Source organism: Nomascus leucogenys, chromosome 21, assembly GCF_006542625.1.
Source record: "Nomascus leucogenys isolate Asia chromosome 21, Asia_NLE_v1, whole genome shotgun sequence".
Lineage (NCBI taxonomy): Eukaryota > Metazoa > Chordata > Mammalia > Primates > Hylobatidae > Nomascus > Nomascus leucogenys.
The window spans coordinates 53,440,185-53,455,214 of NC_044401.1; the positions used below are offsets into that span (position 1 = coordinate 53,440,185).

Genomic DNA, 15,030 nt, shown 5'->3' on the forward strand with positions numbered 1-15,030 from the left:
GCTGGGCCTGCACTAGGTTTGCAGAGTGTGTGTTTAGGTCACCAGCGCCCCATCCTGAAGATAGCTCTGTACGAGGCACACTGTTGTTTGTTTGAGCATGATCCTGGCAACAGTGTGATCTGGGCTGTCTCTTTGAGGGGAGTGAAACTTGTTCCTCACTGTGGAATCCATATGTGTGTTTTCAGAATGAAAGTTTTTCTCATAGATGTAATCATTTGGTTTTTATCTTTTCATGTTATGGAATTGAAAACCAGAAATCTCAAGCAGATTTGAGTCACAAAATGCCCTTTGAGGGTCAGCTAACCCATCCCCTCGTTTTAAGGGGAAGAGGCACAGAGCTGTTCGGTCATCGGCTTGGATTCACACAGCCGGGTGATGCCACTGCTGGCTGCTCTGGTCTCCTGGCCCTCAATCCCAATGCCCTTTTCATTGTCACTGTGACAGCAGGACAGAGATAGATTTGGTGGTTTGATTGGCTAACTAGAAAGAATAGTTAGTTTCAAGTTTTAAAACTGTTAAGATGACTAACAACTGTTTTGGGTTTTTTTGGTCTCCTTTTTGGTTTTTTCTCACAGGGCTTTCAGCAATCGTGAGACCGTCTAGTATAAGACAGAGCACAAAAGGCATTTTTACTGCTGGTAAGAGCTTTGGAAATCCATGTATAACATACCTGCTGACTGAGTGGCTTCCACACTCTTGGTTACAGTGTAAAGCTTTGTATCTTTTAAGTGCTTGTGAAATGCTGAGCTTTGATGGCCATAAACTGGGATATTGCAGTAAGGTACAAACAGGCATAACAGCAGCAGAATCTGGTGGTCTAACAATGTCAGACCATTGGCAGTGCTGTTGGAAGCTTTATTGCCCTTCTGAATTTTCTGAGAAACTTCCTGTGTGCAGGGTTTTCCCCTCATGTTGTTTTATTTATCGAAGTTACAGATGCATAGGATTGCAAAAACAGCAGCACCTGTGCTCCCTCTCCTCTTCCCCTTCTCTGAGACAACTGCTTCCATCTGTCTTAGTGGGTTATTTTTGTTTTTACTGCCATTTCTCTAAATGGTAAGTTTTCGTTGCTCCTTCTCTGCGTTTCAACTTTAGGTATCATCTATTGACTTCTCTCTATGGGAGGTTAGAATTCAACTCTGGCACCCACTCTCATCAAATGTACACACGCTCCCATCCCTCTGTCCTCCCAATATAGTTGTCTTGTGGTTTTGGCTAATTAGTTTTCAGTTTGATGGTATGGTGAGCCACAGAGTACACCTTTCCTTCCCTGCACAATGTTCTTCTCTCATGGAGAGTGTCTCCACTGTCCCCTCTAGGGGGTCCCCCATTTCCTGTATCTCATGTCTTTCACTTGCTTGGTGCACACTCTCATTTTGGTGAAGCACATTTTCCAGTAATTTCCTGAGAAAGGGAACATGGAAGGCACATTTGGAGACCACGTATGTCTGAAAGTCTTTTTTGTCTGCCTTCACCAATAATTAATACTTAGGCTGGATATAGATTAGAAATCACTTTCCTTGGCCGGGCACGGTGGCTCACGCTTGTAATCCCAGCACTTTGGGAGGCCGAGGCGGGCGGATCACGAGGTCAGGAGATCGAGACCACGGTGAAACCCCGTCTCTACTAAAAATACAAAAAAATTAGCCAGTCGTGGTGGCGGGCGCCTGTAGTCCCAGCTACTCGGAGAGGCTGAGGCAGGAGAATAGCGTGAACCCGGGAGGCGGAGCTTGCAGTGAGCCGAGATTGCACCACTGCACTCCAGACTGGGCGACAGAGCGAGACTCTGTCTCAAAAAAAAAAAAAGAAATCACTTTCCTTTAAGATTTTGAGATCATTGCTGCATTTGTCTTTTACTTCTAGGATTGTTGTCTATGTCTGAAGCCAATCTGATTCTTCATCCTTTGTGTATGTTATTTCTGGAAGCATGTTAGGTCTTTATTTTTTCCCAGTGCTCTGAATTCTCTCAGTGATGTGCTTTGATGTGAGTCTGTTTTTATCTGTTTTATCTGTTTTACCGGGAACTCATTGCCCTTTCTGTTGGGAAACTCAGAATATAAGCATATAAGAAAAATGTTTTAAATTTTTTCTTTAATTTTGTCCCTCTGTTTTCTCTGTTCTCTTTCTGGAACTCCTTTTATTCAGATATTGCACCTCCTAGATTAGTCTTTGGTTTTCTTTCTTTTGTCTTCTATTTTTTGTCTGTTTGTTCTTTTGCTCTGCTTTGGAAGATTTTCTCGAATTTCTCAACTTTAGCTTCCAACCCTTCTGTTAAGTGTTAATAATTTCCAGGAACTCTCTCTTTTCTTGCTGTTCTCTGAATGCTCCTGTTTTTTGCATCCTATTCTTGTTTTATGGCCTAAATATTTGAAATCTCTTTGGAGGACAAAGTGGCTGTATCAGTTCATCGTCCCACAAGCAGAGTAGGAGAATACTCTTTTCTTCCCATTTTTTCCAACATTTGGCATCATTAAATGATTGACTTTTCTAGTTCAGGCTTTCTTCATGCAAGCATCCATTGAGCATCTCTCATGTGCCAGCTGCTCGGGATACAAAAGTGAACACAACGCTGCATTAGTCTGTTCTCACGCTGCTAATAAAGACATACCTCAGACTGGGTAATTTATAAAGGAAACAGGGTTAATTGATGAGCAGTTCCACATGGCTGGGGAGGTCTCAGGATCATGGCAGAAGGTGAATGAGGAGCAAAATCATGACTTACATGGCGGCAGGCAAGAGAGCATGTGCAGGGGAGCTCCCTTTTATAGAACCATCAGATCTCGCAACACTTATTCACTGTTATGAAAACAGCACAGTAAAGACCTGCCTCCGTGATTCAATTACCTCCCACCGGGTCCCTCCCATGACGTGGGGATTATTACAATTCAGGGTGAGATTTGGGTGGAAACACAGAGCCAAACCATATCAAATGCTATACTGACTTCCAGAAGCTTATAATTTAGAAGGGAAAAGAGATGTGCTAACAGAAATTTGCAAGAGAGGGAGAAATAGCACAGAGGTAGCCCAAAAAGGGGAGTGATCTTTCAACCTAATTCTAATCCCTGGGTTTGAGATTGCTGGGGAGCTGGTGTGGTCACACCTCTCAGTGTCTCATAGCCCAGCTGCTTGGATACTCCTCTGAGCATTTGGCCCTCAAGGACCGTGTTGCCCTCCTGAATCACTGGAAAGATTCAACAAGGCCAGGCGTGGTGGCTCACACTTATAATCCCAGCACTTTGGGAGGCCAGGGCGGGAGAATTGCTTGGGCTCAAGAGTTCAGGACCAGCCTGGGCAACACAGCAAGACCCTGTCTCTTTAAAAATAACAAAAATAGGCCAGATGCGGTGGCTCACACCTATAATCCCAGCACTTTGGGAGGCCAAGGCGGGAGGATCACTTGAGTCCTGGAGTTCGAGATCAGCCTGGGCAACATGGTGGAACCCTGTCTCTACAAAAAATACAAAAAATAAGCTGGGTATGCTGACTCATGCCTGTAATCCTAGTACTTTGGGAGGCCGAGACAGGCGGATTGCCTGAGCTCAGGGGTTTGAGACCAGCCTGGGCAACATGGTGAAACCCCGTCTCTACTAAAATACAAGAAATTAGCTGGGCGTGGTGGCGCATGCCTATAGTCCCACCTTTGAGAGGCTGAGGCAGGAGAATTGCTTGAACCTGGGAGGCGGAAGTTGCAGTGAGCCAAGATTGTGCCACTGCACTCCGGCCCGGGCGACAGAGTGAGACTTCGTCTCAAAAGAAAAAAAAAAAAAAAAGTGCTGGGCGTGATGGTGCGCGCCCATAGTCCTGAGCCCAGGAAGTTGAGGCGGCATTGAGCTGAGAATGCACCGCTGCACTTCAGTCTGGGTGACAGAGTGAGACCCTGTCTCAAAAAAAAATTAATAAAAATATTGTATAAATTAAAATTTCAACAGACTTAGTAGCGCTTGTGTCACATCTGCTGAACTAAAAGATTTTCCTACCATTTGGGTGCATGGCTTTGCATTTCCAGTTAAGATATTCATTTAATCTATGTTCCTGCTAGTTTACTCTGGCAAGACTGAAGATGAGGTACTTGTGTTTGTTTGGGTGATTCATGCTGTCAATCTGAATTTTGCGTAATTGCCTTTCCCTTGCCATGATCCTCCTTGGGTGAGGCTTAATGATTTGTTTTGTTGTTGGTGTCCCATGCTATAAAGAATTATTGGAATTATTAGAATTATTGTTAATTATTTTTCAGTTGTAACAATGGTGGTGTTAATGGAGCTTTTTAAAAAATTCCCTTTCTTTTAGAGATGCATACTAAAATAATTCCAGATGCAATGATACGTTGTCTGGGGTTTGCTTCAAAATAAAACATGGCAGAGGGCAGTGGGTAATGGGTAGATGACACAGGATTGGCCATGAGCTGATATATTGTCAAAGCTAGGTAAAGATACATGGGGCTGTTTTATACTATTCTGTCTGTTATTTAAGTTTGAATTTTTCTCTAATAAAAGGCTGAAAAAGATGACACCTTCAACCTGAAATGAGCCTTTGGTCCTCTTCCCACTCATTATTTCCACTCACCAGCAGAGGGCAGTTGATCACAGAACCCACAGCTCAGCTGTCCTTGTGGCCCTGGAGTGCTGATGCTGCTTCCCGAGTGCTTACTGCTTGCTTCCCCTTCACTTTTTTTTTCTTTTTAATTTTTAAAATGTTTAAGGAATACAAGTGCGTTTTTCTTACATGGGGAAGTCTGGGCTTTTAATGTACCCATCATCACCCAAATAGTGAACATTGTACCCGGTAGGTAATTTTCCAACCCTCACCTCCTCCCACCCTCACACTTTCTATAGTCACCAGTGTCATTCTATTCTGTATGCTCATGCATACACATTGTTTAGCACCCACTTAAAGTGAGAACGTGTGATACTTGAATTTCTGTTTCTGAGTTATTTCACTTAGAGACGTGGCCTCCGGTTCTGTCCATCTTGCTGCAAAAGACATGATTTCATTCTTTGTTATGGCTAAGTAGTATTCAAGGTGAGATATAGATGTAGATATACACACACTTTTGTTATCCAGTCCTCCATTGATGGACACTTTGCTTAATTCCATATCATTGCTATTGTGACTAGTGCTGCCGTAAACATACAAGTGGTTTTTTTTGTTTTTGTTTTTGATATAATGATTTCTTTCCCTTTGGATGTATACACAGTAATGGGATTGCTAGATCAAAGGTTAATTCTATTTTTAGTTCTTTTAAGAAATCTCCATACTGTTTCCCATAAAGGCTGTACTAATTTAGATTCCCTTCAACAGTGTATAAGCATTCCCTTTTCTCCACATCTGCACCAACATCTGTTTTTTGTTTTTTGTTTTTTTGCGAGACAGCAACAGCCTCGCTCTGTTGCTCAGGCTGGAGTACAGTGGCGCGATCTCACCTCACTGCAACCTCCACCTCCTGGGTTCAACTGATTCTCCGCCCTCAGCCTCCTGAGTAGCTGCGATTACAGGTGTGTGTCACCACACTTGGCTAATTTTTGTATTTTTAGTAGAGATGGGGTTTCACCATATTGGCCAGGCTAGACTCAAACTCCTGGCCTCAAGTGATCCACCCAGCTCAGCCTCCAAAGTACTGGGATTATAGACATGAGCCACAATGCCCAGCCTCAACATCTGTTGTTTTTTTGATTTTTTAGTAATAGCCATTCTGACTGGTATAAGATGGTATTTCATTGTGGTTTTAATTTGCATTTCTCTCGTGATAAGTGATGTTGAGCATTTTTTTCATGTTTGTTGGTAGTTTGCATGTCTTCTTTTGAAAAAATGTCTGTTCATGTCCTTTCCCCACTTTTTAATGAAGTTATTTTTTTTCCTTGTTGAGTTGTTTGAGTTCCTTATAGATTCTGGATATTAGCCTTTGTTGGATGCCTTCTTCTGCAAATATTTTTTTCCTCGTTTTGTAGGTTGTCTTTTGGTGCTCTGTTGATTGTTTCTTTTGCTATGCAAAAGCTTTTTAGTTTAAGTCCCATTTATCTATTTTGTTGTGTTCGCTTTTGAGGACTTGATCATAAATTCTGTGTCTCGGCCAGTGTCCAGAAGACATAGGTTTTCTTCTAGGGTTTTTATAGTTTCAGGTCATACATTTGGGTCTTTAATCCATTTTAAGTTAATTTTTTTATATGGTGAGAAGTTTGTGTCCAGTTTCATTCTTCTGCATATGGCTATGCAGTTTCCCCAGCACCATTTATTGAATAGAGTATCTTTTCCCCATGTATATTTTTGTTGACTTTGTCAACGATCAGTTAGTTGTAGGTATGTGGCTTTATTTTTGGGTTGCCTGTTCTAATCTGTGTGTCTGTTTTTATTTATTTATGTTTAGTTTTTTGAGATGGAGTTCCACTCTTATTGCCCAGGCTGGAGTGTAGTGGCACGATCTTAGCTCTCTGCAACCCCCACCTCCCGGGTTCAAGTGATTCTCCAGCCTCAGCCTCCCGAGTAGCTGGGATTACAGGCACCCACCACCAAGCCCGGCTAATTTTTGTATTTTTAGTAGAGACGGAGTTTCACCATGTTGGCCAGGCTGGTCTCAGAACTCCTGACCCCAGGTGATCTGCCTGCCTCGGCCTCCCAAAGTGCTGGGATTACAGATGTGAGCCACTGGGTGCCCAGCCATGTGTTTGTTTTTATATCAGTACTGTGCTATTTTGGTTACTACAGCCTTGTAGTATAATTTTAAGTCAGATAATGTGATGCCCTTGTTCTTTTTGCTTAGGATTGCTTTGGCTATTTGGACTTTTTTTTTGGTTCCCTATGAATTGTAGGATTATTTCTTTCTGATGCTATGCATAATGATATTGGTAATTTGATAGGGATTGTGTTGAATCTGTAGATTGCTTTGTACAGTATGGTCATTTTAACAATATTCTTCCAATCCATGAGTATGGGATATTTTTCCTTTTTTGTGTATCACCTACAATTTCTTTTCTTTTTTTTTTTTTTTTTTTTTTTTTTTTTTTTTTTTTTTTGAGACAGAGTCTCGCTCTGTCGCCCAGGCTGGAGTGCAGTGGCGCAATCTCGGCTCACTGCAAGCTCCGCCTCCCGGGTTCACGCCATTCTCCTGCCTCAGCCTCTCCGAGTAGCTGGGACTACAGGTGCCCGCCACCACGCCCGGCTAATTTTTTTTGTATTTTTAGTAGAGACAGGGTTTCACCGTGGTCTCGATCTCCTGACCTCATGATCCGCCTGCCTCGGCCTCCCAAAGTGCTGGGATTACAAGCGTGAGCCACCGCGCCCGGCTACAATTTCTTTCATCAGCATTTTGCAGTTCTCCTTATAGAGATCTTTCACCTCCTTGGTTAACTATATTCCTGGGTTGTCTTTCTTCTTTATTTGTGGCTACTATAAATGGGATTGCCTTCTAGATTTGGTCTTCAGCTAGATTGTTATTGATGTATAGATTTCTGTACATTAATTTTATATTCTGAAACTCTACTGAATTCATTTATCAAATCTAAGAGTTTTCTGGTGGAGTCTTTAGGGTTTTCTAGATATAAGATAATATCATCAGTGATAGGAATAATTTGACTTCCTCTTTTTCCATATGGATACTCTTTTTTGTTTTTGGAGACGGAGTCTCGCTCTGTTGCCCAGGCTGGAGTGCAGGTGCAGTGGCGTGATCTTAACTCACCATAACCTCCATCTCCAGGGTTTAAGCGATTCTCCTCCCTCAGCCTCTCGACTAGCTGGGACTACAGGTGCATGCCACCATGCCTGGCTAATTTTTGTATTTTTAGTAGAGATGGAGTTTCACTGTGTTGGCCAGGCTGGTCTCGAACTCCTGACCTCGTGATCCACCCACCTCTGCCTCCCAAAGTGCTGGGATTACAAGCGTGAGCCACCACATTTGACTTCCATATGGATCCTTTTTACTTTTTCTCTTGCCCAATTGTTCTTGTGAGAACTTCCAGTATTACATTGTATAACAGTGGTAAAAGGGGGCACGTTTGTCTTGTTCCAGTTCTTAGAGGGCGTGCTTTCAACTTTTCCCTATCAAGTATGATGTTAGGTGTGGATTTGTCATATATGACCTTTATTATGTTGAGGTATGTTCCTTCTGTGCCCAATTTGTTGAGGATTTTTATCAGGAAAGGATGCTGAACTTTATTGACTGCTTTTTTTTTTTTTTTTTTTTGAGACAGAGTCTTGCTCTGTCACCCAGGCTAGAGTGCAGTGGTGCAATCTCAGCTCACAGCAACCTCTGCCTCCTGGTTCAAGCAATTCTACTGCCTCAGCCTCCCAAGTAGCTGGGACTACAGGCACGCATCACCACGCCTGGCTAATTTTTGTATTTTTAGTAAAATCGGAGTTTCACCATGTTGGCCAGGCTGGCCTTGAACTCCTGATCTCAAGTGATCTGCCTGCCTTGGCCTCTCAAAGTGCTGGGATTACAGGTATGAGTCACTGTGCCCAGCCTATTGAATGCTTTTTCTGCATCTATTTAGACGATCATGTGGTTTTTGTCCTTAGTTCTGTTAATGTGATGTATCACATTTATTGATTTGTGTATATTGAACCATCCTTGCATTCCTGGGATAAATCCCACCTGATCATAATGTATTCTCTTTTTGATGTGCTGTTGGATTTAATTTGCTAGTATTTTGTTGAGGATTTTTATGCCTGTGTTCATCAGGGATATTGGTCTATAATTTTCTTTTTTGGTGGTGTTGTGTCCTTGTCTGTTTGGTACCAAGGTGATAGCAGCCTCATAGAATGAGTTAGGGAGAATTCCCTCCTTTATCTTTTTAGAATAGTTTCAGAAGGATTGGTATTCATTCTTTCTGTGTTTAGTAGAGTTCAGCTGTGAATCCATCAGGTCCTGGGCTTCTTTTTGTTGTTGGGAGATTTTTATTAGTGATTCAATCTTGCTACTACATTACTGATCTTTTCAGATACTCTGTTTCTTCCTGGTTCAATCTTGAAGATTATGTTTCCATGAATGTATCAATTTCCTCTGGGTTTTCTAGTTTGTGGGCATCTAGTTGTTTATAATAGTCTCTGATGATCTTCTGTATGTCTGTGGTATCAGTTGTAATGTCTCCTTTTTCATTTCTGATTGTGTTTATTTGTATCTCTTCTTGTCTTGTATCTTGTTTATTTGTATCTCTCCTGTCTTCTTACTCTTAGCTAGTGGTTTATCAATTTTGTGTCTCTTTCAAAGAACCAACTTTTCTTTTCTTTTTTTTTTGAGTCAGGGTCTGGCTCTATCGCTCAGGCTACAGTGCAGTGGCACAATCATGGCTTACTAAAATATTTGCCTCCCAGGCTTAAGCAATCCTCCAACCTCAGTCTCTCGAGTAGGTGGGACTACAGTGCATACTACCATGCCTGGCTAACTTTTGTATTTTTTGTCAAGATGAGATTTTGCCACATTGCCCTGGCTGGTCTTGAACTCCTGGAATCTCGATCCGCCAGCCTCGGCCTCCCAAAGTGCAGGGATTACAGGCATGAGCCACTGCACCTGGTCCCAACTTTTCATTTTGTTGATACTTTGTATGGTTTTTTGGTCTCTATTTTATTTAGTTCTGCTCTGATCTTTGTTATTTCTTTTCTTCTGCTAAGTTTTTGAGTTTAGTTCTTTTTTTTCTTGTTCCTTGAGGTATGGCATTAGGTTGTTAATTTGTGATCTTCCTACTTTTTTATGTAGACATGTAATGCTGTAAACATTAGTAGTGCCCTCTTAGCACTGCTTTTGCTGCATCCCACAGGCTTTGGTATGTTGTGTTTTCATTTTTATTTGTTTCCAAAAATTTTTAAGGTCAGGCATGGTGGCTCATGCCTGTAATCCCAGCACTTTGGGAGTCTAAGGTGGGTGGATTGCTTGAGCCTAGGAGTTTGAAACCAGCCTGGGCAACATGGAAAAACCCCATTTCTACAAAAAGTTAGTTGTGCAGCTGTGCATGGTGGTATGTGCCTGTAGTCCCAGCTACTCAGGAGGCTGAGGCAGGAGGATCACTCGAGCCAAAGGAGTTTGAGGCTACAGTGAGCCATGTTTGTACCACAGCCTGAGTGACACAGTAAGACCCGGTCTCAGGGGAAGAAAATCTTCATTGACCCAGTGATTAAGTGATTATTTAGGGGCATGCTGTTTAATTTCCATGTATTTGTATCATTTCTGAAGTTCCTCTTAGGTTGATTTCTAGCTTTATTCTACTATTGTCTGAGAAGATACTTGGTTTTTAAAAATTTGTTAAGACTTGTTTTGTAGCCTAATGTGTGATGTGTGATCTATCTTTAAGAATGTTTCTTCTCCCTTTTTTTTTCTTTGTTGAGACAGGGTCTTGCTCTGTTGCCCAGGGTGGAGTGCAGTGGTGTGATCATGGCTTACTGTAGCCTTGACCTCCTAGGGTTAAGCAGTCCTCCCACCTCAGCCTCCTGAGTAGCTGGGACCACAGGCACATACCACCATGCCTGGCTACATTTATTTTTAATCTTCTTTTTTGTAGAGACAAAGTCTCCCTATGTAGCCCATGCTTGAAGAATGTTTTATGTGCTGATGAAGAGAAGATATATTCTGTAGATGTTGGGAAGAATGTTCTGTAAATGTCTGTTAAGTCTATTTGGTCTAAAGTCCAGTGTTTCTTTGTTAATTTTTTGCCTCGATGGTCTGTATAGTGCTGTGAGTGGAATGTTGAAGTCCCCCACTGTTATTGTATTGCTATCTATCTCTTTCTTTAGAGCTAGTAATATTTGTTTTGTGAATTTGGGTGGTCCTATGTTGGGTGCATATATATTTAGGATTTGCTATACCCTCTTGGTGAACTGATCCCTTTATCATTATATGATGACCTTCTTAGTCTTTTTTTTTTTTTTAACTGTTTTTGATTTAGAGTCTGTTTTATTTGACATATATATAGTTCTCCTTTTGATTTCCTTTTGGATGGAATATCTTTTTCCACCCCTTTACTTTCAGTCTATTTGTGTCTTCACAGGTAAGGTGAGTTTCTTGCAGGTAGCATATAGGTGGATTATGTTTTTTTAATCCGTTCTGCCAGTCTGTATCTTTTAAATGAAGCATTTAATCCATTTACATTTAAAGTTAATATTGATATGTGAGGTATTGTTTCTGTCATATGGTTATTTTCAAGTTATTTTATAAATTCTTTGTTTTCTTTTTCTCTTTTTGTCCTTGTGTTTTGATGAAATTCTGTCATTTGATTTCTTTCTTTTCCTTTTTTGTGAGATTGTTTTATAAGAACTGTGAGTTTTATATTTCTGTGCATTTTTGTGATGGTGAATATCAACGTTTTATTTCCAGGTTTAAGACTCCTTTGAGCATTTCCTATAGGGCTGGTCTAGTGGTGACAGATTCCCTAGTATTTGTCTAGGAAAGACTAGTCTCTTTCATTTATGAAGCTTATTCTAGCTAGGATGTAAAATTCTTGGCTGACAGGGTTTTTTTCCTTCAGCACTTTGAAAATGCTGTCCCATTCTCTTCTGGCCTTTAAGGTTTCTGCTGAAAAGCCCACTGTTAGTCTGATGAGGTTTCCTTTATGGGTGACTAGATGCTTTTCTCTTGCTTATTTTAAAATTGTTTCTTTTACTTTCACTTTAGACCTTCTGATTATAATATGCTATGTTGAAGTCCTTTTTGCAGTGTATTCACCTGGGGGTCATTGGGTCTCTTGTATCTGGATATCTGACACACTTGCTAGACTTGGGAAGCTTTCATTGATTATTTCCTTAAATAAATTTTTCTAAACATTTTAACCTCTCTTCCTGCTCAGCTTTTTCTTCACTTGATGAAAAATGATGATCAAATGATGCCACATTGCATTGTGGAAGTCCAGAATGACAGAATGTATGTTACCTCACACTGAGGTGACATAAAGCATGGAAAGTTATGAGAACCCCTTCAGATTCTGTGGGTTAAATGGCCTTATGCTCTGGCTTCTCTGTTTATTATGGCCAAGGGCTGTGACAAAGGTTTCCTAGCATAGTGCTGAGGGCAGAGGTTTGTGAGCCGCAGAGACTAGACCTCAAATTACAACCTAACCAGTGTGACTTGGGCAAGTTACCTAATTTTTCTGAGTTTTAACTTCATAGGAATAATTATGCCTGCCTCACCAGGTTGTGAAGATTATGTTTGTTTTTTTTGTTTGTTTTGGGTTTTGTTTTTTTGGAGACAGGTTCTAGCTCAGGCCAGAGTGCAGTGGTGTATTTTATGGTTTTTTGTTTTTGTTTTTGTTTTGTTTTTTTGGAGACAGGTTCTAGCCCAGGCTAGAGTACAATGGTGTGATCCTCCCACTTTAGCCTCCCGAGTAGCTGGGTGTAAAGGATGCAGTACCACACCTGGCTGTTTTTTTGTTTTGCTTTTGTTTTTTGTAGAGATGGAGTCCCACTATGTTGCCCAGGCTTGTCTCAAACTCCTGGGCTCAAGTGATCCTCCCACCTCAGCCTCCCAAAGTGCTGGAATTATAGGGTTGAGCCACTGCACCTGGCCGGGAGATTATATTTTAAGATATATTAAGGCATCTAGCATTGTGTCTGGTTTTTCTTCTTTTGGTATCATTACCTAAAAGTTTCCTGACCTCTCTTTAAAACAAGCCTCTTTACAATGTCATATTCAAATAGTGTTAGCCCCTGGCCCAGGTCTCCAGCTGGGGTAAACTAACAGTGACAGGCACCGATTGGCTGGTTTGCCTGTTTCTCTTTCCTCATCCTCACAGTAAGTTTCAGAACCTCTATCCTTCTCCACCTTGTTCTTTTTTTTTAACTTTTATTTTAAGTTTGGGGTACATGTGCAAGTTTGTTATGTAGGTAAACTTGTGCCATAGAGGTTTGTTATACAGATTATTTTGTCACCTATTTATTAAGCCTAGTTAGAACCCATTAGTTATTTTTCCTGATCCTCTCACCCCTCCCATCCTCCACACATCAGTAGGCCCCAGTGTCTGTTGTTCCCTTCTATGTGTCTATGTGTTCTCATCATTTAAGTCCCACTTGTAACTGAGAATATGCAGCATTTAGTTTTCTGTTCCTGTGTTAGTTTGCTGAGGATAATGGCCTCCAGCTCCATCTATATCCCTGCAAAGGACATGATCTCTTTTTTAATTATGGCTGCATAGTATTCCGTGGTGTATATGTACCACGTTTTCTTTATGCAGTCTACGATTGATGGGCATTCAGGTTGATTCCATGTCTTCGCTATTGTGAATAATGCTGCAATGAGTATACACATGCATGTGTCTTTGTGATATAATGATTTATATTCCTTTGGGTATGTACTCCAGTAATGGACTTGCTGGGTCAAATGGCAGTTCTCTTTTTAGGTTTTTGAGGAATCGGCACATTGTCTTCCACAATGATTGAACTAATTTACACCCCTGCCAGCAGTGTATAAATGTTCCTTTTTCTCCACAACCTCACCAGCTTCTGTTGTTTCTTGACTTAATAACAACCATTCTGACTGCTGTGAGATGGAATCTCATTGTGATTTTGATTTGCATTCCTCTAATTATCAGTCAGTCATGTTGAGCTTTTTTTCCATGATTGTTGGCTGCATGTATGTCTTCCTTTGAAAAGTGTCTGTTCATGTCCTTTGCCCACTTTTTAATGGGGCTGTTTGTTTTTTTCTTGTAAATTTGTTTAGGTTCCTTATAGATGCTGGACATAAGGCCTTTGTCAGATGCATAGTTTGCAAAATTTTCTCCCATTTCGTAGGTTGTCTGTTCACTCTGTTCTTCACTGTCTTGTTCTTTCGCTGTGCAGAAGCTCTTTAGTTTAATTAGATCCCATTAAAAATTTTTGCTTTTGTTGTAATTGCTTTTGGCATCTTTGTCATGAAATCTTTGCCCATTCTTATGTCCAGAATGGTATTGTCTAAGTTGTCTTCCAGGGTTTTTATAGCTTTGCATTTAAGTCTTTATAATCCATCTTGACGTAATTTTTGTATATGGTATGAGGAAGGGTCCAGTTTCAATCTTCGGCATATGGCTAACCAGTTATCCCAGCACCATTTATTGAATAGGGAGTTCTTTCCCCATTGCTTGTTTTTACCTGCTTTGTCAAAGATCAGATGGTTGTAGGTGTGCAGCCTTATTTCCGGGTTCTCTGTTCTGTTCCATTGGTCTGTCTGTTTTTGTACCAGTACCGTGCTGTTTTGGTTACTGTAGCCCTGTAGTTATAGTTTGAAGTCGGGTAGCATGAGGCCTCCAGCTTTGTTCTTTTTGCTCAGTGTTGCCTTGGCTATTCGGGCTCTTTTGGTTCCATATGAATTTTAAAATAGTTATTTTCTAGTTCTGTGAAGAATGTCGTTGGTAGTTTAATAGGAATAGCATTGAATATATAAATTGCTTTAGGCAGTATGACCATTTTAACAGTATTGATTCTTTCTATCTATGAACATGGAATAGTTTTCCATTTGTTTGTGTCATCTCTGATTTCTTTGAGCAGTGTTTTGTAGTTCTCCTTGTAGAGATCTTTCACCTCCCTGATTAGGTGTATTCCTTTTTGTGGCAGTTGTGAGTGGGGTTGCGTTCTTAATTTGGCTCTTGGCTTGACTGTTGTTGGTGTATTGGAATGCTGGTGATTTTTGCACATTGATTTTTGTATCCTGAGACTTTACTGAAGTTGTTTATCAGCCGAAGGAGCTTTTGGGCTGAGATCCACCTTGCTCTTTATGAGTCCTTTTGTTGTCATCATAGCTGTTGTTGTTCTGCCTTACTTTTTCTAGGTCCTTCTTCCCAAAATTTCTCAAGTTCTGCCTCTGTTCAGTTTTTCAGCCAGCTCGTATGTCATCTGTAGGATGAGAAAACCCTAGCATATTTGGTTTACTTTTTATTCTTTTGTAGCCATTACCTCTCCTCCCCTGTGCAACCTCCTACTCATAAATGGGATAAAAAGGAAGATTTGGTCTTCCCCTTAGCCAGCCAATACAAAGGTCAAATTCAGTTAAATTCCGGGAACCCGCTTAGTGAAGGAGCTAAGCTTGGGGTCAGAGGATAGGGTTTTGGGGTTCTGAATTATTCATTTCTTCACTCTATGACTATA

The 15,030-nt window shown here is 41.0% G+C and overlaps 1 protein-coding gene across 3 annotated transcripts in view; it reads left to right on the forward strand.

The window, feature by feature from the left end:
* Positions 1–15,030, forward strand: part of TAMM41 (TAM41 mitochondrial translocator assembly and maintenance homolog) — a 59,008-nt gene that overhangs the window by 38,067 nt on the left and 5,911 nt on the right. For 2 of the 3 annotated variants that reach the window (XM_003264983.1, XM_030801776.1), the window contains one exon: positions 576–638. In XM_003264983.1, the coding sequence (XP_003265031.1) occupies positions 576–638 (63 nt within the window). Of the gene's footprint in view, positions 1–575; positions 1,494–15,030 lie in introns of those variants that run through there. The other variant, XM_003264985.4, reaches the window with a different exon arrangement.